General features: G+C 37.1%; 1 protein-coding gene and 1 non-coding gene across 8 annotated transcripts in view; both read right to left on the reverse strand.

Moving 5' to 3' along the window:
• LOC105479823 (intersectin 2) overlaps window positions 1-25,662 on the reverse strand; it is a 156,993-nt gene that overhangs the window by 47,290 nt on the left and 84,041 nt on the right. For 5 of the 7 annotated variants that reach the window (XR_011611551.1, XM_011738143.3, XM_011738145.2 and 2 more), the window contains 8 exons: window positions 24,533-24,669; window positions 20,455-20,630; window positions 19,397-19,494; window positions 11,077-11,258; window positions 10,621-10,765; window positions 7,091-7,296; window positions 3,557-3,621; window positions 1,253-1,419 (listed from right to left, as the gene is read on the reverse strand). Coding sequence is in view for 6 of the 7 variants with exons in the window: in XM_011738143.3 (XP_011736445.1) it covers window positions 1,253-1,419; window positions 3,557-3,621; window positions 7,091-7,296; window positions 10,621-10,765; window positions 11,077-11,258; window positions 19,397-19,494; window positions 20,455-20,630; window positions 24,533-24,669 (1,176 nt within the window). In the remaining variant the exon portion in view is untranslated. The remainder of the gene's footprint in view (window positions 1-1,252; window positions 1,420-3,556; window positions 3,622-7,090; window positions 7,297-10,620; window positions 10,766-11,076; window positions 11,259-19,396; window positions 19,495-20,454; window positions 20,631-24,532; window positions 24,670-25,662) is intronic. The other 2 variants (XM_011738146.2, XM_011738144.2) reach the window with 1 other exon arrangement.
• On the reverse strand, window positions 22,434-22,561 carry LOC112426372 (small Cajal body-specific RNA 21). Its single transcript, XR_003017659.1, has one exon. It is a non-coding gene; the product is annotated as a small Cajal body-specific RNA 21 (non-coding RNA).

Below are 25,662 nucleotides of genomic sequence, written 5' to 3' on the forward strand. Positions count from 1 at the left end.
TATGGATCTTGATGAACAGGAGACAATGTTTTTATTTTTATTTATTTATTTTACCATGCTCCCCCCAAACTGACTGAATCTGACCTAAGAACAAAAAACCTCTATCCTGTGTAGCAACTATTACTTCTGTTTCACTTTGAAGGATAAACTGGCCCAACCACATTTCCTCTTCATAGGAATTTGAACAACAAAAGGGATGGGATTAAAAAGAATTTTGTTCTGTCAGGGAACACAGCTGCAGTACAAGTATTAAGCAGAGTGGATGGTAGTTAAAAGCTAACGTTTTCTGAGTACTGTGTAACAGACACTGCTCTAAGAGGTTCCATATGTTCTGCTATTTAATTTTCACAATAACATTATTAAGTATGATTATCTCCATTTTACAGAGAAGGAAACTGAGGCACAGAAAGGTACAGTAACTTGTCCAAGGTCACTGAGCCTCTAAGTGGTACAGCTGAGAGTCAACCCAGGTAGTCTGATTCTACTACACCAATGGCTCTCAGCATGTGGTTTTTAGAACCTGGAAATAGTCCTTGAGCCTCTTTCAGGGGTCCGTGGGATAAAAACTATTTTCATAAAAATACTAAGACATTATTTGTCTTCTTCATTGTGTTGACATTTACAATTGTGGGTAAAATCATTGGTGCTTTAGTGTGAATCACAGCAGTGGCACCGAATGACACTGCAGTTACAGTAGTGTTCTTCACTGCCATGCACTCCAACTAAAACAAAGCCAGTTTCACTTAACGATGTCTTTAATGAAGCAGCAAAAATTTTATTAAATCTTAACCTTCAAGTCCATACCTTTTAAAAATTCTGTGTGAGTAAACAGAAGTGTGCCTAAAACATCTGTGCTGCATACTAAAGTATGACGGTTGTCTGAAGGAAAGCATTTGTGTGACTAAATTGTGCACTCAACTAAGTTTTTCATGGAACAACATTTTTACTTCAAAGAACCAATAGAAAAACTATTTAGCCTTGGGATTTAGCAAACAAAAATGAAGTAAGCCTGGTCCCTTCAAGGAAAACAGCTGACAGAATTTTTTGCCAATGATAAAATTCAAGATTTCCAGGGAAAATTAAAATTTTAGAAAATTTGTACATACCACTGATCAAAACCATAAACATGATCTCTGTTTTAAGCATAAATCTTGATTAACAAGAACGGGTTGATCTTATTTTTAATACCAAAATAATTTAAGTATAAACCTGATTACCCAGATGGGTTGGTTTTATTTTAATACCAAAATACCTCTTGATCCTTTGGTTTGACATAGTTTGATGGAAAAATTCCACTTCTATCTCCAATACTCCCTGTCCACCACTCTCCATCTTTCTGGGTCACCAATATTTCTTCACCTTCTGTGAAAGTCAAATCTCCAGGTTCCACACTTGAATATGGATAAAGTGCAATATATTCTGTAGGGAATAAAGTAAAAAAAAGCAGATTCTGGTTTTAAGATTACAAAAGTGAAAAAGAAATTAGGTTATTCTCCAAGACATTGTATAAGTTTGCTGTGAAAGACCTTGTGCCTTCAGGAAACCTAATATAAAAAGATGTAAAGGACGAAGCAATTATTTAATAATTCCTTAGAAAAAAGTTATTTAACTTAACATAAAACTTTAGAGTTTCTTTTATTCTCAATTGTTTTATTTTTTATCACAAAGAATTACCCAAAACTACAAACAGATATTAGTATCTCTATAGATAAAGACACCCAGGCTTAATGAGATTAAGTCACTCAGTTATTTAGATAATGGAGTCAAGATAGGAAAATATATTTTTTAACATTTTTATACAAGAAACATTTTAATCTGCTACATTATTTTCTCTTTAATTCTTTTAAGTACACAGTTATGGAAATACTCAATATCCAGAAGACAGCAGTACTAGAAGCCAAGTTCTATCACGATGACCCAGCTTCCAGCACAGTACTTGACTTGGAGTAGATGCTCGATAAATGTTAACAAATGACCTCGGCTGGGCGCAGTGGCTCACACCTGTAATTCTAGTACTTTGGGAGGCCGAGGCGGGAGGATCACCAGGTCAGGAGATTGAGACCATCCTGGCTAACACGATGAAACCCCATCTCTACTAAAAATACAAAAAATTAGCCAGGCGTGGTGGCGAGTGCCTGTAATCCCAGCCACTGGGAGGCTGAGGCAGGAGAATGGCGTGAACCCAGGAGGCGGAGCTTGCAGTGAGCCCAGACCGCACCACTGCACTCCTGCCTGGGCAACAGGGCGAGACTCCGTCTCAAAAAAACAAAAAAACAAAAAAACAAAAAAATGACCTCGAGGGAAATATCTAAATTTTTATATTGCCTTTGATTTTTGTTTCTGTGATTGTTACTACTTAGAAGGAACAGTTGGTGACTTGGTTTTCTAAGCCTTTTTCTTTCTTTCTAGTTTTATTTATATTTGCCAACATGGAATTTGATCTTAATATCATAAACTGGAGATGATCAGAAACACCATTTGCAACCAATTATTTAATATTGGCATTCCCAGTATTACTCAATTAATTTAACAAAATTCAAAGTGATTACAAGGTTTAGGTACGCTGCAATAAAAGTAGGGTCCTTTCCAACATGCTCCTCACTACTTTCCTATGCTCACCTCAGAGCACTCATTCCACAGTACACCTATGATTCAGCTTCACTGGTGACATGTGGTTTCCCCGTTCCTTGACTCATTCCATCCCCTCTGTCTAGAAGTGCATTCTCCTCTGTCACTATGCTAGATCCTACTCATTGTTTAGGATGATGCAATACTGCCATCTCTGTGGATTCATATGTCCTACTCTAAATTAGTTTTCTTCTCTCATTAAAGAATTTATCACAATTGTATGCTCCATTCTATTGTGAGCACTTTGGAAACTTTCATTCATCCTTGTACTTTCCAGGCTTTACCATAGAATCTTCAACATAATAGATACTGAATTTTGTTCAATTTAACATCAAACTGATATTTTTAGCAAAACATAAAATGTACCTCAGCTATTCAACTAACTTTATAATGGACTTATACATTTCATTTATAAATTTATGTAACTATTAAATAAAAATATCATCTGAAATTAGGGTGATCTTTCATTTTTCCTCACATTAACAAAGTCAAAATAATTTATTAAACAACCCAAAGGGATATAGAAAAAAATTCTTTGCAATATTTATGATAAAGTATACCTTGGTACTTCTTAATGATTCATATGGTACATTATAATTAAAATTTATAAGCAACTAAATGTACTGAAATGTCCTTACCTCCTAAACATCTGTAATCAATAATTGCAACACTTTCTATTTATGATGTTATTCATCAAACCAATCTATGCTGAATTTTCATAGCACTGCCTTTCTAAAGTGCCAAGTATTTTCATTCATGTTTTTTCTATATTCTCAATATTCACGTGAAATAGATAGGGGCAGATTTTCCTAATCTCACTTTAATACTGAAGACACAGAAATGGGGAGAATAGCAACTATGTGAAGTCAGGTAGTTAGTCAAGAGCTAAATTGATTACCATCTAATTTACAAATTGCCAAAAGCTTACCTTCTCCAACTGAATAGGCTGCCGAGGTAGGTTTCTTATTTATAGCTGCATATAAAGCTTCTGGTCTACCAAATATATAAACAAAAAACAATAAAACAAACAAATACAAGCAAAAATAAGACAGGTGATTTGATGCACAGGTTTTAGTAGTGCATTTTTTAGGGCTTTCTCAAATTAATCTAAATATAGTCTCAGTACACAGAACTGGGAAGACTTATACAGAACATCCTGCAGGATTAAGAACAGCCTAATTATACACTTCTACATTTTAAAATATATTTTTAAAATTTCAATATGATTTATAAATAGTTTTTCAAATGTGAAATACTTCGCCTTTCTAAAGAAACTTAAAAGACACCCACAAATTGGTAAGTGGTAAGCACATATAGGGCTTAGTTTAGTGTAGGAAAAAACAAGGGCAATATATAAATTTATTATCTGTTTAGAATGCACTACATTAAAAAAATAAAAATAATAAAACATTGTTTTTATTATCTCAGAACGGCTGTAACATTAATTTCCATTTTAACCCAGGAATCTGTTTTCAAAAAATCTAGAAAACTGGCCTGTTTAACTAGACACCTGTGGGATGCATCAGGGCTCCTCAGGACCTGTGAGTAAATTACACAGTGAGGCAGTTTTTAAATAAACAGAAGGGGAACCTTATTACAACTACTGGTCACAACTGAATGGACTGTCTTGTTTAATGCTAAATTCTCTGTTATTTGCAGGTTTTCAAGTTACATGACTTATCTGTTAGAAAACACTGGTAACTGTATGAAAAGTTAGAAGAAATGCCCTTTAAAACATTGAAACTTAATCTGTTTTTGCTTCAGTTTTCTTCTCTGTAAATGTTATGGACATAAAATAAGACAATTTCTATAAAGGAATTGTCTATAAAGGGCCTAGCACAGTGCATGCATACAAATGCCAGCTATATATGGTTGTTGTTACTATTATTACATTCTTCTAAATCCAAAATTCGGCCAGGTGTGGTGGCTCACACCTGTAATACCAGCACTTTGGGAGACCAAGGTGGGCAGATTACCTGAGGCCAGGAGTTTGACACCAGCCTGGCCAACATGGCAAAACCTTGTTTCTACTAAAATACAAAAATTAGACCGGTGTGGTGGTGCATTCCTGTAATCCCAGTTACTTGGGAGGTTGAGGCAGGAGAATCGCTTGAACCAAGGAGGCAGAGGTTGCAGTGAGCTGAGATTGTGTCACTGCATTCCAGCCTGGGCTACAGAGTGAGACTGTCTTGAAAAACAAATAAATAGGGCTGGGCATGGTGGCTCATGCCTGTAATCCCAGTACTTTGAGAGGCCAAGGCAGGCGGATCACCGGAGGTCAGGAGTTTGAGACCAGCCTGGCCAACATAGTGAAACCCGTCTCTACTAAAAATACAAAAATTAGGCTGGGGGCAGTGGCTCACGCCTGTAATCCTGGCACTTTGGGAGGCCAAGGCAGGCGGATCACCTGAGGTCAGGAGTTCGAGACCAGCCCGACCAACATGGAGAAACCCCATCTCTACTAAAAATACAAAAAAACTTAGCCAGGCATGGTGGCGCGTGCCTGTAATCCCAGCTACTTGGGAGCCTGAGGCAGGAGAATCGCTTGAACCCGGGAGGTGGAGGTTGCGATGAGCCGAGATGGGGCCATTGCACTCCAGCCTGGGCAACAACAGTGAAACTCTGTCTAAAAAAAAAAAAAAAAAATTAGCCGGGCGTGGTGGTAGATGCCTGTAATCCCAGCTATTTGGGAGACTGAGGCAGGAGAATTACTTAAACCCAGGAGGTGGAGGTTGCAATGAGCCATGATTGCACCACTGTACCCAAGCCTGGGCGAAAGAGCGAGAATCCATCTCAAAAATCAATCAATCAATCAATCCTAAATTCCATGTCAGGCTGAAAAGCAAATTTTTAGAAACTGAGCACTACCTTCCAGAAACATAGAAACTCAGCAGTGAAAGGATCTTTAAAGATTATTTGGCTTAATATTTTAATTCAGTCAATTAGAAAACTGAAGATTAAGTAGGTTATTCCTTACAGCCTGGCAAAAATAGCAGAGCCAAAATTCAAACCTCTTGACTGATAAAGAACAGCATCTTTTCATCAAATCAGGCTGCTTTTCTACCAACTTCCATATAAAACACAAGAGACAGTTACCCATAGCTATATTATAGTACTTATTTCCTTGTATTATATTTGACAACTTGACTCCCTACAGAGTAGGAAATAAAGGCCAAAGACCTAACCTATCTAGTTTTTAGCTGTTTTCATTTGAAAATTCATTCGATTGTTCATTCATTCACGCCTCTCCTCATTCACTCAGCTAATATGATTGAACAGCTACAATGCATTATGATTAGAACAGGCATGAAGAAACTGAAAAATGAACAAATAAAAAAAGACATTAGCTCATAAGACCTCATAGAGCTTATGGCCTAATAAGGGACATTGGTTAAAAAAAAAATGCCAGTAACTATAGTGCAGACTGCTATAAGCAGTAAGAGACGTTACATTCAAGGCATCTTGGAGACTCAGAAACGGGAACGCCCAATTTGGCCAAGAGGAGGCCCTCAGTAAAGAGTTACTTAAATATTGACAATTTATAGTAGACAAGGGAGAAATGCTTGAAAGAAAATGAAAGGTAACTTTTCTAACTGATTTATGGTACAAAGAAATGGCCAGGTAAGGTGGCTCACACCTGTAATCCCAGCACTTTGGGAGGTGGAGGCACGAAGATCGCTTGAGCCCAGGAGTTTGAGACCAGCCTGGGGTAACACAGCAAAACCCCATCTCTACAAATAATTTAAAAATTAGCCAGAGTGGTACCATGCACCTGTGTCCCAGTTACTCGGGAAGCTTAGGTGGGAGGATGGCTTAAGGCTGGGTGGTCAAGGCTGCAGTGAGCCATGATCCACCACTGCACTCTAGCCTGGGCAACAGAGTGAGACCCTGTCTCAAAAACAAATTTTAAAAAGCAACACATCTAAAATTTTGAGTAGCTTGAAAATTTTATGAATCTGAAATAACTAGAATGAAAGACATTCTAAACCGAAACAAATATCTGAAGTATGCTTTTTTCATCCTAAGAATTACCTTTCTTTTTTCTCTTTTGATACAGGGTATCACTCTGTCACCCAGGCTAGAGTGCAGTGGTGCCATCTTGGCTCACTGCAACCTCTGCCTCCTGGGCTTAAGCGATTCTCCCACCTCAGCCTCCCAAGTAGCTGGGACTACAGGCATGCACCACCAGGCCTGGCTAATTTTTGTAAGTTTTGTAGAGACAGGGTTTCACCATGTCGCCCAGGCTGGTCTCAAACCCCTGGGCTCAAGTTATCTGCCTTCCTTGGCTTCCCAAAATGCTGGGATTACAGGTGTGAGCCACTACGGCCAGCCAGAATTACCTTTCTGATATTCAAACTCAAGTATAAAACTGTTATTTTATTATACACTCAATCAGACCATGGCTGACTCATTAGAGAAAATACCAACATCCACATCCATGAAAACACATAAAGATGCTTACTCTTCCCGTTTTACTTCACTCCCAGGAATGATCTTGACGTAAGATTTTGGAAACCATCCTCTTCCTCCATGCACCTCCCCAAACCACCAATTTTCTTGCTGCTCCAAGACAGTAATGATGTCATGTTTTGAGAAGTTCAAGTGGTTATCTTTCTTTGCAGTCCAGGAACAAAGGGCCTGTGCTTTTAGGTTTTCTACTACTTGTCCCTGTGAATACAAAACCACCAAACTTTTTAAAAAGGCAGTGGTAACCATGATTTCTGTTTCTGTGTATATAACATACTTACTGTTCAAACAGCAGACCAGTTTGGTGTGGTGGTGACTTAAGATAACTTTAGTCTATTAACTGACTTTAAATTACACATGACAGACAACTATGTGACTAGCCTTCTGTTAAGACAGACTGAAAACCCACCATTCAAAGAAACCTCATCACATCACTGGTAGAGAAGGTAAATAATGGGTACTCAAGAAATGTATTCATACATCCATGAAATATACATCATGGAACAAATAGAAAAGGAGTGTTACTGTAAATCTTTTTTCTCCTCCAGCTTGCAGTGTAATGCCGTTTACTCCACTAGGGAAGGAAATTGGCATGCTTGGCTCCCACTGTTTCTCAGATTTTCTCTTAACTTCCTCTATTCTATTCATTCTTCTTTCTTTCCCTCCTCTCTCAAAGGAAGGAGTGTTTTGTTCTTTTAATAAGGCTAAACTCTTATTCTCCAAGTCTTCTATTACGCCTTTTTATTTTCTAGAAATAGTTTATAACATTAAGTCCTTCTCTTCAATCTACTTCTCTACTTGCTTCTACTTCTGAATTCCTTAAATAATTGTCTTAAACTTGTTTTCCAATTTCACTCCTCAATCCCTTCTAATTTAGATTCAGCACTCATCACACTACTGAACCTCTTCCAGACAGGTTTATTAATAATAACATCAAAGCCAAAAGCTTCTTCCAAACACTTATTCCTCTTGATCTCTAAACAGCTAACATCAATCCTTGTAGTTCCTGAAGCTGACTCTCTGGTGACTGATGGCTCCTCTTTTGTCCAACACTTTTCCCTTACTGTTTCACAGGACTTCCCTGAATACTCTTAATTACGTCTATGACTTCTCAAACCTACATTTTCAGTGTAATTTTATCTCCTGAGCTCCAGACTTGTATATCAAACTGCCTACTGGGTGTTTCTACAAAGCTGTCCCTAATACACATACCTTAAACTTAGCATGGCTGAAACATCATCATTTTTAGAACCTACCAAACCCATTCCTCCTGCACTGTCTACCAAAGACAAGGATACTACTAACCTTTCGGTTGCTCAAGCTAAAGCCTCTGAAGAATTATCTTTAACTCCTATTTCTTCCTCACTCTCCACATTCAATGGATTATCTATTTTATATCAATTCCTAATAATCTTCTAAATCTATCTCCTCTTTCCTATATCTTAATTACCACAGCACTTGTTCAAACCATCATATCTTGTTATTTAGCTATTGTAATATCCTTCCTTAATTGGTTTTTTCTTCTGCTAATCCAGCCTCTATGTTAGTGCCAGAATTATCTTTCCAAAACACACAGCAACTCCACTCTTAAAAATCTTCAGGGACTTTCCACTGCCAAGTTGCCTAGCACAGTATTAAATGCTTCCCAAATAAACCTCAACCTCTCTCTCCAACTTCGCTTAACCCTTTCTCCATGAATCCTGTACTCTAGTCATATTATTCACAATTCTTGTTTCCTGCAAGTATCTTGTGTTAACATGCCTTGGTGACTTTCCCCAAATTGTCCTTTCATGGGAATAACTTTCCTTCTCTGTTTGGTGAAATCTTATCTTTGAAGGCCCTACTCAAATACCTTGCCCTTTGTGAAGGCTGCTCCAATTCTCACCAATTGAGTAAGATGCTCTCTTCTCTGCATACCCCCTAAAGACCTTGTAGATATCTTTAATACTGCATTTCTCATGCTTTACAGCTATTTATGTCTGTCACATTCATTAGATTATCATCCACTTAATGGCAAGTTTGAGTTTCTGCTTTCTAAAAATTTTTTTTAGAGATAGGGGCTCACTCTATTGCCCAGGCTGGAGTACAGTGATATGATCATAATTCACTGCGCCTCAAACTCCTGGGCTGAAGTGATCCTCCCATCTCAACCTCCCAAGTAGCTAGGACTACAGGTACATGCCACTACGCCTGGCTAATTTTAAAATTTTTTGTAGAGATGGGGTCTTGCTATATTGCCCAGGCTGATCTCAAACTCCTGGCCTCAAGCAATCCTCCCATCTTGGACTCCCAAAGAGCTGGGATTATAGGCACTGAGTCACTGTGCCTGGTGTCAATGTCAGGTAGTTTTTGACTTATTTTTTCCTTAAAAATGCCTGGAACCTATGCCATGGTATGTTTTGAGAGAAGGTGAAATCTGGAGGACTTTATTCTGATGAAGTCTGCAATTTTAAAAAATAATGTTAATGTTACCCTATTGCTGTGGTTATATCTAAATCAGAGGTTAAATATATGTTAAAAAGCTCTGATGTTCCCAAATAACTTTAAAAAAAAAAAAAAAAAAAAAAAAAACCGCAAGCCCAAATCTCTTATCTTCTTCTTATAATAACTACAAATCAAGAACAATATATCATGAAATTTGTAAAAATAACATTTTGAGCTTAGACACCTTAGCTGCAGCCGGGCGCGGTGGCTCAAGCCTGTAATCCCAGCACTTTGGGAGGCCGAGACAGGCAGATCACAAGGTCAGGAGATTGAGACCATCCTGGCTAACCCGGTGAAACCCCGTCTCTACTAAAAAATACAAAAAACTAGCCAGGCGAGGTGGCGGGCATCTGTAGTCCCAGCTACTCGGGAGGTTGAGGCAGGAGAATGGCGTAAACCCGGGAGGCGGAGCTTGCAGTGAGCTGAGATCCGGCCACTGCACTCCAGCCTGGGCGACAGAGCAAGACTCCATCTCAAAAAAAAAAAAAAAAAAAAAAAAAAGAAACCTTAGCTGCTAGCAACTTGATATTATGGAAAATAATTGTTGAAAAACCTCGGCCGGGCACAGTGGCTCACACCTGTAATCCCAGCACCTTGGGTGGCCAAAGCGGGTGGGTCACCTGAGGTTCAGGAGTTCTAGACCAGCCTGGCTAACATGGTGAAACCTCGTCACTACTAAAAATACAAAAATTAGCTGGGCATGGTGGCAGGCGCCTGTAGTCCCAGCTACTCGGGAAGCTGAGGTAGGAGAATCGCTTGAACCCAGGAGGCGGAAGTTGCAGTGAGCCGAGATTGTGCCACTGCACTCAAGCATGGGTGACAGAGCAAAACTCCGTCCCAAAAAAAAAAAAAAATTGTTGAGAAACCTTTAAGTAATAGTCATTTCTTCAACTTCACATCACATGTGAATGAGAAAGAAATTGAATGCTACAAACTGGCTAAATGAGTGAATGGTCCCTTTGTACATAATTTTCATTTTATTTTATATGAATCAGGAGCAAATTCAAAGAATAAAGCCCACAAAAATAATAGACAACATACCTGTCCATGAATAGGTGACACAGATCCAGGGGACACAGTTCGAGTGAAGGCTGATTTTTTCTGCCATGATGTATTTACAGTTAGGTTTGAAAAAGATACATTTTGATAATCAGTCACTGATGCTGGTTGATTTGAAGAAAGTGGTCTGCAAATATAACACTTTGATATAAGTATACTTAATTGTTTAGAACTTAATGAAGTACTACCAATTTATCAACTTGTATATTATACACGCTGTGCTTACACACAATTTGTGGGAAAAGAAATAATTCATTAACAAACTACTGACCCATGTTTTCACTTACTAAATTTCAGTATTAAATCTGGAACAAAAAGTACTCTTGAAGAGTACAACCCAGATTACACTGTGATGAAGCAGTAGGCTGACACCACTATCTATTAGGTATTTACACATTTGCAGAACTATATAAACTTTACTGTTAGCTAAAAACTTACTCAGAGGAAGTTGAGGTAGCAGATAAAGAAACTGTAGGAGGAAGTAAGGCCTTCTTTGGAGATACAGCTTTTTCATTTTCACTTGATGGCATTTTTTCTACATAATTGCATGGAAACCAGCCAAAATTTCCTTGAAAACTACCGTAAAGCCAACCAGGTTCTCCTATGGTTTTTTCATCAACCTATGGAAATAAAAAGAAGGATTAACAGTGCTTAGAAATTCACACATTTACAATGGAAAGAGAGGAAGACTATTGTATTCTCATTTTCAGAATTAAGCCCATCTAACTAAATAGTTAAGGCATTTTCTACAAATTAACAGGCTACTATTTCTAGTGATTGGCAAGTTGTCTTTCTAAATTTTAATTTTATCCAAGTTACATGAAAATATTTTACAAAGACAAGTAGCATTATATATGGCTAATGAAGGAAAATAATCCTCTATCTCATGGCTCCTTATGCCCTGATTTTCACTCCTAACCTGCCATTCTTCCTTGCTTCTCCTATATCACCATTTATATTTCTGAATAACATATTTATATTGCTATTTCTTGAATTTTTTCAATTTTAGACATTATCTATTAGCTTTTGGCTATGGGAAATGAAGACTGACTTCTCTTTCATTGCAGCCTCTTACTCTACCAATACTGTTATATCTTAATCTTTATTTAAATTATATTTAATGTTTATAATATTATGACTATGTTTAAATCACATCTGAGTCATGCAGCATGCTGCTGATTAAATTTCCTTTTTCGTAAACTTTTTATTTTCCTATAATCGTTACTTTTTTTGTTTTTGGCTTAGTTTTTTCTGTTCCTGTTACATAGGTCTTTTGAACTCTCTAACAGAACAATAAGATCTTCTCTGAATACTATTTTCCAACTGGTAAACATGTCAGGTGATTTATCAGTTTCATTTCTTCTCCCAGACATTTTCATCCTACAGTGTGACATCCTCCATCCTCACAGTGTTTCTCCCTCTGCTTCTTGGTCCTTGTTCCTTAAACACTGAGGACAGCCTCAAGTTTCATCACTGGCTTTCTTTCCTCATTCTATACCCTTCCTGAATAGGCCCACTTACTCCCATAGTTTGATCAGTCCTCTGTGCAATAATGAATCCAAAAGCTATGATCTCAGTGCTACTTCTTCCTGAAGCAACATGCCTATACTTTCAACTACTTGCAAGGTATCTTCAAGCGGATGCCCCACGGGAACTTCCAAGTCAAGTTTAAAACTGAACCTTTCTCCTCCATCCCCCTTCCTTCTCCTAAATTCCTCTATTATTCACACCACCAAAAATTTAGTCATTCTAAATAAAAAATCTTTGGCTCTTATCTCTTTTACACTTCCACATCCAAACTACTGAGTTTGTCATTAAAGACTCTTCTAATTTGTCAACCCACCCTCACTGCCCTACTTCAGGCTTTTTTTCATTTGGCACTTAAGATTATTATGATTTTTACTCATCCTTCAAGATTCTAATTTCCCCCAACCCAAGCCAGAGTTATCTCATATATAACTGTCATAATTAGCATTATATACATTATATATAGTTACACTTAATTATGTAGCTAATACCTAAGCATATGTACTTACCACAGATATTTATATATAAATAATGACTTATTTACATATCTCTCTTCCATTAGTCTATGAGCTTTTTTATTGATCCCCACTGTCTAGCATAGTAGAAATCACTTAACTCACTGAATAAATGAATATGGCAGCTGTGTCTCTGTTCTCCAATTCATTTTCCATACCTTTCTAAAATACAGACTTGACAGTGTCATATCTATTAAAATCATGTTGAATCCATTCAGATTTTTAAAAACTGCTTTTTGAGATATCATTAATATAAATTTCATGTTTAAGGTGCTAAATCTGATGTTTTGACATATGTATATAACTGTGAAAAATCACCACAATCAAGACAGCAAACATTTCCATCACTCCCAAAAGTTTCCTCTTGTTCCATTGTAATTCCTCCAGCTTGCCCCTCCCCATGACCTTCCCCGCCATCTCTATGTAAACACTGGCCTGTTTTCTGTCCTATATATTAGTTTACATTTTCCAAAACTGTATATAAATAAAATCATATTATATGTACCCTTTTTGTCTGCCTTTTTCCACTCAAGGCATCCATACAGTATGAACAGTTTGTTCTTTTTTATTGCTAAGTAATATTATATCATATGAATATACCACAAGTTGTTTATCCTTTCAAATGCTGGTAGACAATTTTTTTTTTAGTTTTTGGCTATTACAAATAAAGCTGCTATGAACATTTGTCTTCATATGGACATGTTTTCAATTCTCTTGTGTAAATACCTAAGAGTGGAATGGCTGAGTCACATGGTAGGTACATGTTTTAACTTTTTTTTTTTTAACAATGGCTTATGGAGATACAATTCACATTCCATATAATCCTTCCATTTACAGTACACAATTAAATGGATTTTAGAATATTCAAAGAGTTACAGAATCATTACCACAATAAATTACAGAACTGTTTTCCTCAAAAGGAAACACTAGGCTGGGCGCAGTGGCTCATGCCTATAATCCCAGCACTTTGGGAGGCCAAGGCGGGTGGATCACCTGAGGTCGGGAGTTTTGAGACCAGCCTGACCAACGTGAAAAAACCCTGTCTCTACTAAAAATACAAAATTAGCCAGGCACGGTGGCGCATGCCTGTAGTCCCAGCTACTCGGGAGGTGAAGGCAGGAGAATTGCTTGAACCAAGAGGTTTCAGTGAGCTGAGACCACACCATTGCACTCCAGCCTGGGCAGCAAGAGCGAAACTCTGTCTCAAAAAAAAAAAAGAACACTATTTCTTAGATTCTTTGTCATATCTAAGAAACTAAAAAACTTTGAGTAACCCAAAGTTGTAAAGATTTTCTGTTTTCTTCTAGAAATTCTACAGTTATAGGTTCACATTTTACATTTCATATTTTATCTATTTTGAGTTAATCTGTGTATATGTTGCAAGGAATAAATTGAAATTCATTTTTTTGCATATGAATATCCATTGCTCCAATACCATTTGCTGAAGTCTGTCCTTTCTCCACTGAGTTGCTTTTGCACCTGTCAAAAATCAGTTGTTTATACATACACACACACACACACACACACACACACGTAGCATGAATCTATTTACCTACTGTGTTCCATTGATCTGTTTTCCTGTCTAGATGTAATATCACAACTGTTTTGACTGCTGTAACTTTTATAATAAGCCTTAAATTCAGGTACTAAAAGATCTCCAACTTTGTTCCTTTTCAAAGTTGTTTTGCTTTTGAATCATCTCGTCATTTGTTACAAAAAAAAAAAAAAAAGCTTGCTGAGATTTTTGTTGTTGTTGTTGTAGAGATGAGTTCTTGCTTTGTTGCCCAGGTTGATCTCAAACTCCTGGCCTCACATAATCCTCCCATTTTGGTCTCCCAAAGTGTTGGGGTTACAGGTGTGGATCACAGCAACTGGCGGCCTGTTAAAAGTTCTGATTAAAATTGCTTTGAATCTGTGTAAGAATTGAGAAGAACTGACTCATCTTTTTCTAAAAAATTTGTTTACACAGGACTTAAGAGAATAATTGACTTCTTATCAATACTGAATCTTCCAATCCATGAACCCTATATATCTCTCCATTTATTTAGGACTTCAATTTTTCTCAATAAAACTTTGTAATTTTCAATAAACAGGTCTTGCAAATCTTTTATCAGTTTTATCTATTTCATATTTTTATGCAATTGTAAACGTTATTTTAAATTTCAATTTCTGAATAGTCATCATTTCTATACAGAACTACAACTGATTTTGATTGATCTTATATTCTGCAACCTTGCTAAACTCATTTAAATACTTCTAGTAGCTTAATAGATTCTATGAGACTTTTTACATAGATTATCATGTCTTCTGCAAATCAATACTGTCTGTCTTCTCTTTTTCCAATCTTGATGCCTTTTACTCTATGGTAAGCCATTTCAGACCCATTAGGATTTTTCTCTTAGCAGATGTTGTCTCCCTAGTTTAAAGCTCTTAAAAAGTTCAAACTTCTTAGTGTAGAATTTGAATACTCTGAAATTGCAGTTTCTTTGTCAGGTTTCAACTTACCTTTCTAGCTTCGTCTCCTACCATTTGTTCGATATTCTAGGCAAATAGTTATATTACATTCTTTAAAAACATCTGGTACATGCAAGCCTCAATGTTTTTATTTAAGGTATTCCCACCTACCCAGAATATTACACGGTTTAGAGGAAATACTACAGACTTGAGAGTTAAAAGAACCACATTTCGGTCTTAGCCATGCCACCTGGTTATCCTTCGTTAAGATAATGAATGCGATCTAGAGTGCTTTGTCATCCACAGATTTGGGGGGAAATGCCTGTGCTGCCCTCCTTGCAGAATTAAATTGAGTATATTTATGAAAGCGCTTTGGAAACTGTAAAGCACTAAGCAAACATAAGGCATAACCCTTTAAGGCCTTCATCCTATTCTTGGGAAAAATCTTCCCCAATTCTATTTGGTTGTTTTTCCTTCATTCTCTGGGTTCCCACAGTACTTTATTCATATCAATTAGTACTGAAATTTATCATGTTATATTTTGTATAGTAATATACATTTCTGTCTTTTCCTAGACTGTGGTCTCCTTATTCGTTTTTGTATGTCACCAGAGGTACATGGTTACAAACTCAACAAATGTTAACTTGAATGGACTATTCTAAATTTGATTAACAGACTTAAAGCTTAATTAATAATAAATGGATTATTAGGGAAACTTCATTTGTGTTTATGGTAAATAATTCTCATTTTAATGTTTTATGTCTGGCTATTTATTACATCATGAATGAAATATTTAGAAAATTCCTAAACCAGAGCTATTCTGGTTAAACTATATGGTGTCACAGTAACGTAACTACCATAAAATGGTGTTCTAAAATAGTTAGAACGAAAGAAAACACTTATGAAATATTATCCTGTAAATCTAGTTTAGACTAGTTTCAAACAGCTAAGCCAGCCAGGCATGGTGGTTCATGCCTATAATCACAGCACTTTGGGAAGCCAAGGTAAGACGGTTGCTTGAGGCCAGGAGTTTGAGACAAGCCTAGGCAACACAGTGAGACTCCATCTGTACTAAAAAAAAAAAAAAAATTAGCCAGGTGTGGTGGTGTGTGCCTGTAGTCTCCACTACTCAAGAGGTTGAGGTGGGAGGATGGCGTGAACTCGGGTGGTCAAGGCTGTAGTTAGCTGTGATTGTGCCACTGCACTCCAGCCTTGGTAACAGATCGAGACCCAGTCTCAAAAATAAACAAATAATAAAATAAAATAGCTAAGCCAGAGCAATATAAATGAAGACAAGAGTACAATAAACCCTGAGGAATTGTACAAACGAAAGTATTTCAATGCTGCAAAATGCTCAGCATTGTACCTGATTTAAATGTATGGTCTTGGACATGGATGAAGCTGAAAACCATCATTCCCAGCAAACTAACAGGATTACAGGTGTGCACCTGTGCCTGGCCAAAAACTTTTAAAAGTATTAATTTCTATAACACCTTTTCCTAGTGTTTTCAACCTAATCAAGAAGAAAAATCTCATTCATTTCTTCTGTAGTTAGGCCAAGTTGTTTTAGTAAGAGGCCAATTTTAATCTATTTCATATCTGTCATTCATAGTTGTAATTAATTTTTAGTTGTCAATTTACTTTGAGTTAAACAGACCATTTTACATAAATTCTCACAGGCCTAGCAAAACTGCTTGTTACTTCTTAACTACTTATTAATGCTAGCAAAATAGTATTAACAGATTAGAAGGCTAGAAAAACATTTCAGCTTGTCATCGAAAATGTGGCCAAGACTGAGTGGAATTTCTAATCCTTTTCACGTTCAGTGAAACCTCCGGTAACACCCTCATCCATTAAGTTGATCAGAGCTTGCCTCCTATCTTACCAGGAATTTGGAAGCCCTTGGACCTGATTTCCATCTTCTACTTTAGCAAAATTTACTTATAATCCCTTCCACCCTTTCCTCCTGCCTTCTAATCACAAAGGAAAAGGTATTTAGTCCTTCTACCACTCTCTTCCAGGGCTCCAGATTCAAGCCTTCTAGTCTTTTCAAGAATCTTCCTCATCTCCATCTATTAGTCAGAACAGGGAGGTTTGACAGGGAACATGAAGTGCCTTCCTGATGCTGTACATTCTACACACTGATCTGGGGGGGCTTCACAGATATATAGATGTGTACACATTCTTTGAGCTGTATAGTTATGGTTGTACACTTTGCTGTATGTAAATTATACTTTAGTTAGAAAAAACAATCTCTATCAGTTATTTACACTCTTTCCATTATCATTAACCTGTTTCCTCTCTGCAGATCCTTTCTACCATTAAACTTGCTCAAGCTTCAACCAACTTAAAAAAAAAAAAACTTCCCTCAATCCACATTTCTCATTATTTACTACCTTCTCTCCTTCTCCCTTTCAAAGACAAGCTCATTCAAAGAGTTTCACATATTCACTGTCTCCTCTTCCTCTCTTCCAAATTATTCCAACTCATTGAAATCTGGCTTCTTGCTCTACTAGTCCACTTAACTGATACTGCTGTCCTCAAGGTTAACAATACCTGTGCTATTGCTAATCTAATATTTTTTTTTAGTCCTTGTTTTATTTCACTTGCAGATCACTCCTCTCAAAGTTCCCTAACATTAAACTCTCCTGTTTTTTTTTTTTTTTCTTACCTCTAGTCACTCCTTTTAAGGCTCCACTTCCTCTAATAATTCCTTCAGTGTTCATGTTTCTCAGGAATTGCATCCTCAATCCTCTTCTCTCTCACGTTACTACTCCCCTGGATAAGCTCCACTACTCTCATGTCTTCCATCACCATCACATGACACTGGCGACATCCAGATTTACATCCTCAGTCCAGACCGCTGCCTGACATCTCTCTAGGTACCTCTGGAGATCCAACTACTACTGCCTAGACATCTGAAACTCATATAGAACTGAACTCATAATTCTACTTACATTTTCCCCCTGATTTTTCCTCTCTTAGTAAATGACACCATCATCAACCAATTTGTTCAAATCAGGCAACTCATGACTGATAGTAGTAATTCATGACTAATTCTTTATGTTAATGATTCAGCAGAGTACACAAGCACCCAAGACACACAGCTAACTTTATGTTCCTATTGTCACTGCCACCAGAATGGCTCTTTGACCGTGGAAGGGGTCTGTGCTAAAGCTGGTAGCAGTCTACAACCTTTTCCTTTACCTTCCTTCCTCTACTGCTTTAGGTTGTCATGCTTTTTCATTAGACTACAAGCTTGTTAAGAGCAGAGATAATGTCTTATTCACTAAATCCCTAGTCTAACATAGCCCTCAAAAAATATTTGTTGAATAAAAAATATAACCAAAAATATAAGCAAACTGTTGACCAAACACGCCCAGAGATAGGTTGTATCTCTTCATCCACAGACATTATCTCATCATCACCAACAAGGAGACGAGGAATGGTAGGTGCAGCAGACAGTGGACTTGGGCTGGTTGCAGAACAAACCTCTTCCCCTGCTCAGGCACAGCTCCAGTACTACTAATAGTGGCAATGGCAAGAGCAGGAATGTGTGTTTGGGATTTACCTTGGGTGCTAGAGTTTTGGTAAATTTTTTTCCCTAGTATCATTAAACATTTGCCACCTAACTGAGAAATTATACTAACTGGTGACGGTGCAGGGGAGCGGGGGAAATAGGCACTGGCTAGATACTCTGTTTAATATTACTTTAACAGGAAGAAAACAGAAGCAGAGACTAAAATCCAAGTTTGTGTGCTTCTAAAGCCTGTACTCTTTCCATTATATCATATTGGCTCTATCAAACACTATTCCCAGGATCTTCTCTTACTCATCTATTTGATATGGATTGTGATAATACGATAAAGACTTCTGTTCCAAGGAACAAATTGCCTGTATCCAGTTAGGGCTGTGGAATCTAACTCCTTCAATTCTTTTAACAGTTGCTGTATGGCATAGTAGAAACAACGCTGTTTTTGGAAATAAAAAAAACACATACCTGCATCCCATTCTGGCACTGCAATGTGGACAGTTACAACTTGTGTGAGTTTAAGCTTCCTTGGCTAGAACCTGGTAGTAATAATAACTGTCCAATGCAGCTCTGAGTATGTTGTAAAGGCCAAATGAGGTAATGTTTAAGAAATATTTTACAAAGGTAAATATATGAAAGTAATAGTCAACATTACTACAGAAACTAATATATTACAATGTATTCAGGTTATTCAAGATAAAAAAAAAAAAAAAAAGACTTCATTTCCTACCTGAATTATATCCCCAGAATTAAAACTCATCTCATCATGGTTCCTTGCTTCAAAGGGGTATAATGCTCTATAATTCACCAAAACACTAGCTGTCTCACCTAAAGAGAAGACAATTGTCATTATTTGCTACTTACATGTATACATATCTTTGCTATGACTCAATAAAGAGCTCCTAAAATCTAAAAGAAAAAATCGAGCACCAAAGAGTACACCAAAGTGTACTCTTGATACAAGACTAGTCTTGTACCTTGACTAGTCATCTAATAAAAAAGCAAACAAGGATGCTCATCTTAAGTAAGGTGGGAGGCAGCAAAATAAAGAGATGACTTGCAGGGTGAAGCACATACATGGGTAGAAAGGAAAGTGCAGAAGTGGGGGCCAGGCTGAGGTATACAAAGTGGAAGGAGACCAAGCAAAGAGAGCTTGGTTTGATCTGTGGAGGTCTGAATATAACAGGGAAGAAAAGGACAAAAAGCGGGGGGTCTGAAAAGAGAAGATTAGCAAGTTAACAGGGATGGCTGAAGAAAAATCTATAGATCTATCAGAATGGTTCTAAAAGGAAAATAGTAGAAGAGTACACAAACTGAATTTGATAAGAATAAAATTTTTTACTTTGTTCATCTTTAGAATAAATGCTTTAACTTATAAAATTTCAACACACTGTATCATTAATAATGATTCAAAGGGTTTATGCATCTAAAAGAGATACAATAATACTAAAAGTATTGTAGAAATGGACTGAGGTGTATCAAAATTTTACTGTTGTTTCATTAAAATAAATAGCTTATAGTGATTGAATAAAATATTTAAAACTGTTTTACTTCAATTATGAAAACCATGTCAGAGTCTTTTCACAATCAGTAGTAACTCTTCTTTTCTACTGCTGTGTTAAGATTTCAGTCTGTTTTAATAAGCCTACATGCATTTTATCCAAGTTAAGGTTTTTTCTGACTCTACAATTAGTATCTTTCTCATTTTCTTCCCTTGTTTTGTCTCCTATCAGGTCATTTTTTTCTTGTTGCTTTTGTTCTACTGTCTCGAAGTATTCTTATCCTTACGTTGTTTCTCCTCAGCTTTCAAAGTATCCTTATCCTTACGTTGTTTCTCCTCAGCTTTCCGTTCCTCTTCTTGAATTTTTTTTTGTGTTTTTTCTTCCTGGAGTCGCTTTTGTTTTTCTTCGTCCTCCCTTCTAAGATTTTCTTTCCATAAGTTTTCTTTTCCTTGCTTTGCTTTCCTTTATATAAAAGAAAAAAAGTTTGCATAATGTCCTAGAAATTTTTTACACAAAATAAAAACATCCTATAAGATCCGGTTCCTATCAAGGTGAAGAACTGGCAATGAAGTATTAGTACAGGGGTGGGGAGAAACTGCTCAGATCAGAGGTGAAAGGGAAACAAATCAATCAATCAAAAAAAGCTTTGGAAGTTTTGGATTGATTAGTGGATGCACTGGGGTGTATGACTGACAACTTTCCACACCCTAAAATTCCCTCCTGTTAACCAACCTCCAAACTCAAGAAAAAAAGAAAAAGGTTGAAATGGAACCATTCAGCAAATAAATCTAAAAATTATATCTAAGTTTCCTTCCTTTCTCTCCAGATACTTGACAAGAACTGCCTTCCCGCTGTTATTCCCACTGTCCTATTTAATCTTTGTTTCAGGGGTTTAGTCATTGTTGCTGTGGAAATAGGAAATGCTTCTAGAAAAATAACCTACTTTTTTTTTTTTTTTTAAGAGAGAGGGTCTTACTGTATGGCACAGGCTAGAGTACAGTGGTTCAATCATAGGTCACTGCAGCCTGATCTCCTGGGCTCAAGTGATCCTCCTGCCTCAGCCTCCAAAGTAGGCAGCACTACAGGCAAATGTCACTATACCCAGCCAACTTTTTGATTTCTTTTTGTAGAGTCAGGGTCTTGCTATGTTGCCAGTCTGGTCTGGAACTCCTGGCCTCAAGTAATCTTCCCTCCTTGGCCTCCAAAGTGCTGAGATTACTGGCATGAGCCACTGCGCCTGGTCTACTTTTTATATTGTTACTTCAAAAAGCCTTTTTTGTTTGCTTAAATAGAGCATTTCTCCTCTCTAGGTCCACATGCTTTGGTAAACATTTCAATGATATCTAACACAGCTACAGTTTGGTTTCCAGCCAGTCAAGGTGATCTGTGATCAGTTATTTTAGTATTAGAACTCATGCATCTTACAAGTTGATGGGTGCTGATGAGTTGATGGGTGCAGCACACCAATATGGCACAAGTACACATATGTAACAAACCTGCACGTTTGTACACATGTACCCTAGAACTTAAATTAAAAAAAAAAAAAAAAAAAGAACTCATGCATCTTATAGTTCTCCCTTGCATGTATTTTCACAACCTTACTCAGAGCAGCTACCACTAAATTTAGCACCTTCTCCAAGTCTCAGCACTATCAGGGCAGTGAAATTATAGCCGGATACATTCCTGAGATTTGTCAGCATATATACCCTACCAAAGTGGGAACACTGGCATAATTCCACATCTCTATTCCTTAATTCCTGAAGGAATCTGGAAATCCTGGATAATTCAAAATATTGTAGGCTCTTAGTCATCAATGTTTTCTCCTTATCCCCCAACTGTTTCAGACTTCATACTGCTGGTTCAGTAGCCCGTTTACTAGATTCCTTCCAACGCTTTCCAAACCTCCTTCATCCTCTATCATGTTATAGAAGGCTTCCTCTGGCAACTTTCTCAACTGACTTCCGGTTCTCCTGTGAGGAAAATGCTTCTCTTGCAGTCCTCACTTAATTTCAACTAATATCCCCTTTCTCAGTTCCTCCGTAACTTTCCAGGACATTTTTACAAGCCTAGTAATTAATACCCAGTTAGCTTTCATTTGAATTTTTATAGCATTATAAATATCACTATCAGAGTACTTAGCACATATTTAGCACAACAACAACAAAAAAAAAAACCAGAGGGCTCATTAAATTAAACATTTCTATATACTTTTTAAGCTCTTCATTCTTTCCATCAACTCCTCCTGCCAGGTTATCATGGCCACATAAATAAGAGACTAGGACAACCTGGATAAGGCTCCTTGCTTAATTTAAGGAAAGGATGCCAGGCCCCTCTACTCTAGGCTTACTGAGGGGTGGTACTTGGCTGAGCTCACCCTGCAGGAAACCAGGCCAGAATTCTGGCAAACTTTATGTAAGAGTTAGTAGTTGAGAAACTGGTCCAGTGCCACAGGATGCCTCAGAAGCTGGGCAAAGGGCAAAGAGGCCACATCTACAATGTGAGAGCCTATTATCAATACCTTGGGGGAAAGAAGGGAAATATACCTGGGCAAATGGCCAATCAAACCAAGATGTGGTACTAAGACACAGCTTCAGACTGAGTAGGTCCTACATGTAATTCTGCTCTCTTTGATTTATCTTCTCTACTACCTATGTGCAAGGATGATTAATGAAATAAAATGCATATAACTAGTATAATCTTTTGGCCTGAAAGGAATTGTGAACATGATGAAGGAGGATTAGGGTAACTGCACATGTCAATAGAAAGTTCTGAAAAAGGATTACCTGTGTAACCATTGCACAGCTCCCTTATGTAATTAAGTGGCACAAGTTAAGCAGTAAATAAGAACTACTTCGTTTGAAGTTTACTTTCTCTACTTCTATATTATTCTATTATCTCATTAGGAGGCCACAAAAATAGGGATCTAGATCACCAGGCACAGTGGTTCACATCTATAATCCCAGCACTTCAGAAGGCCAAGACAGGCAGATCGCTTGAGCCCAGGAGTTTGAGACCGGCCTGGGCAACATAGTGAGGCCTCATCTCTATTAAAATTGAAAATAAATTAGCAGGGAGTGGTGGTGCATGCCTATATTCCCAGCTACTCAGCGGGGGCTTAGGCGGGAGGATTGCTTGAGCCCAGGAGGTCGAGGCTGCAGTGATCCCTGATCATGCCACTGCAATCCGGCCTGGGTGACAGAACAAGGACCCTGTCTCAAAATAAATAAACGGGGGTCTAGGAGTAAACAATATTATAGTTATTTGTTTAACTGTCTGAATCCCCTATTAGAATTATGAGAAACCCAGGGGCAAGGAGTAATCCAAAGTCCACCAGCATCACAGCCAACAAAAACCACTCAAAAAAATGTGTTGGAGGTGGCTACTTTGAAACTCATTTAGAGGCCTGATAAATGTTGATGTGTCTTTCTTGCCTCCCTAGTAACTATAAGCTTTTTCATAGAAATTACTCGTCTACTCTTTACCAAGGCAAAGAAATACTGGTTCATCCATATTTGTTAACTAATTATACCACTTTCTGACACTAGAGAACTTGGAAGAAAAAAGAAAGAGAGAAATATATTAGAAAAATAATCTTAATGGCAGAAAAATATCATGCAAAGTTTCTAAATGAATAATTCTAGGCTTCGGATACCACAAATGTCTTACTTGTCCTTACTATAAATGGAGGCAATTAATATGTCTCACCGATAAAAAGAGAAATGCATCAATGTGGCATTCTACATTCAGTATTACTATATACAATTAAGTATTCTGCTTTTATGATCTTTCAGGAAACTAACAGATTTACCAAGGAAAGATGGAATTAATGAGTGTTTACTATGTGCAACAAATTATACTTAGCTCTTTAGCTATATTATTTTATTTTTTAACTTAAGAGACAAGGTCTTGCTGTGTTGCCCAGGCTGGCCTTGAACTCCTGGGCTCAAGTGATTATTCTGCCTCAGCCTCCCAAGTAGCTTGGGACTACAGGCATGTGTCACCATGCCCAGTTCCAGCTACATTATTTAATACAATTACCTACGAGATATGCATTATTGTCTCTTTTTTCAGATGGAGTAACTGAGGTTTAGAAAGATAAAGTAACTTAACCAAGGTCACCCAGGTAGTAAGTGGTAGAGCAAGAATTCTAACACAGGTTTGACTCCAAAGTCTGTTATTTTTCACTAGTGGAAAATAAAATCAGTTACTGCAAACTTGATCCCTAAAAGGACTGAACTTATGAGATCTAGAATCTGATTAGGATAATCCCTTTATTTTCCTTAAATTTTCATAAACTAAAGATATGAGCAACAAAATTACAATTCTAATGCAATCTAGCACAATAAACAAATCAGCTATATTACCTTGCAGCCTCATCTTCTAGTTTCTTTTTCTGTATTAGTTCTAATCTTTTTCTTTCAATTTCCTTCAACTTGTCACGTTTGATCTTATAAAGTTGTTCAAGGGCTAACTGCTGTGTGTTGCAGGTTTCTCTCAGTTCCTAAGGAGGAAAAGAAAATAAGTCAATATGTGAATGATTTAAATATGCTTGTCATATGTATTCACGTGGCATTTGCATTAAAAGATAAAAATCCTAAAGCAAGTTGAACTACATTTAAAAGATTTAAAGTTTTAAAAAAATATCTAGATGATTAAAAAAAACCTTAAGTATCTAAATCATATAGCCCCTGAGATAAACACATTAAAATAGTGTACTTTTCCATCAATTCATTTCTATGGAACACAGAATCTTTCACAAGCCAGTGCTTTGATTTGGTACCAAATTTTCAATTAAAAAAAGCAATCCATTAAAAATATGGGGGAATAATTTGCTTGTTATAACATCTGAAGAGAAATTTTGTTCAGCCATGTTTCTGACATATATAGTTCAACCAAATTATTTTTATCCATTATGATCTTGAACTAAACACAGAATTATTAAATAATATAGTTCAAAACTAAAAATGGAAAAGATGTCTACCTAAAATCATGACTACAATGAACCAAAATAATGAAAAGTATTCCAAACAGGAGTTGAAATAAACAATTGCTTATTGAGCATCTAGTTGTATGCTAAGTGCTATCAAGCATTCCAAGGGGATCCAATACAAGGCTGACTCCCAAGTCTACAGACTTTGCCTTTAAAGAGTTCACAATCTCAGTGTAGTGGCAAGTGTCAACATGCAGGGCAGAGGTAAATTCCTTAGTAGAAACTTGTGATTATCTGTTCAGCATTTTCTTTACCTCTTCTTCAACAGCACCTTGCCTTCCTCTGGGAAACTGATCTTTCCGCCTTCCTCCCAACATCTTATGTGGTTTTAAAAGGTCTGCCAAACTCAGAGCTCCTCCCATTCCCACCAGGCGCAATTGTTTATTCCTGACCTAAATAATCACAATGCCTTACTTCCCTGCTCGGAAATGATTGGTCCAAAAGACATAAGCATAATCCAAGCTGGCCCAGAATATTTTCCTGGGATTCACATATGTTGAAGTG

Source organism: Macaca nemestrina, chromosome 13 (genome assembly GCF_043159975.1).
Source record: "Macaca nemestrina isolate mMacNem1 chromosome 13, mMacNem.hap1, whole genome shotgun sequence".
Taxonomy (NCBI): domain Eukaryota; kingdom Metazoa; phylum Chordata; class Mammalia; order Primates; family Cercopithecidae; genus Macaca; species Macaca nemestrina.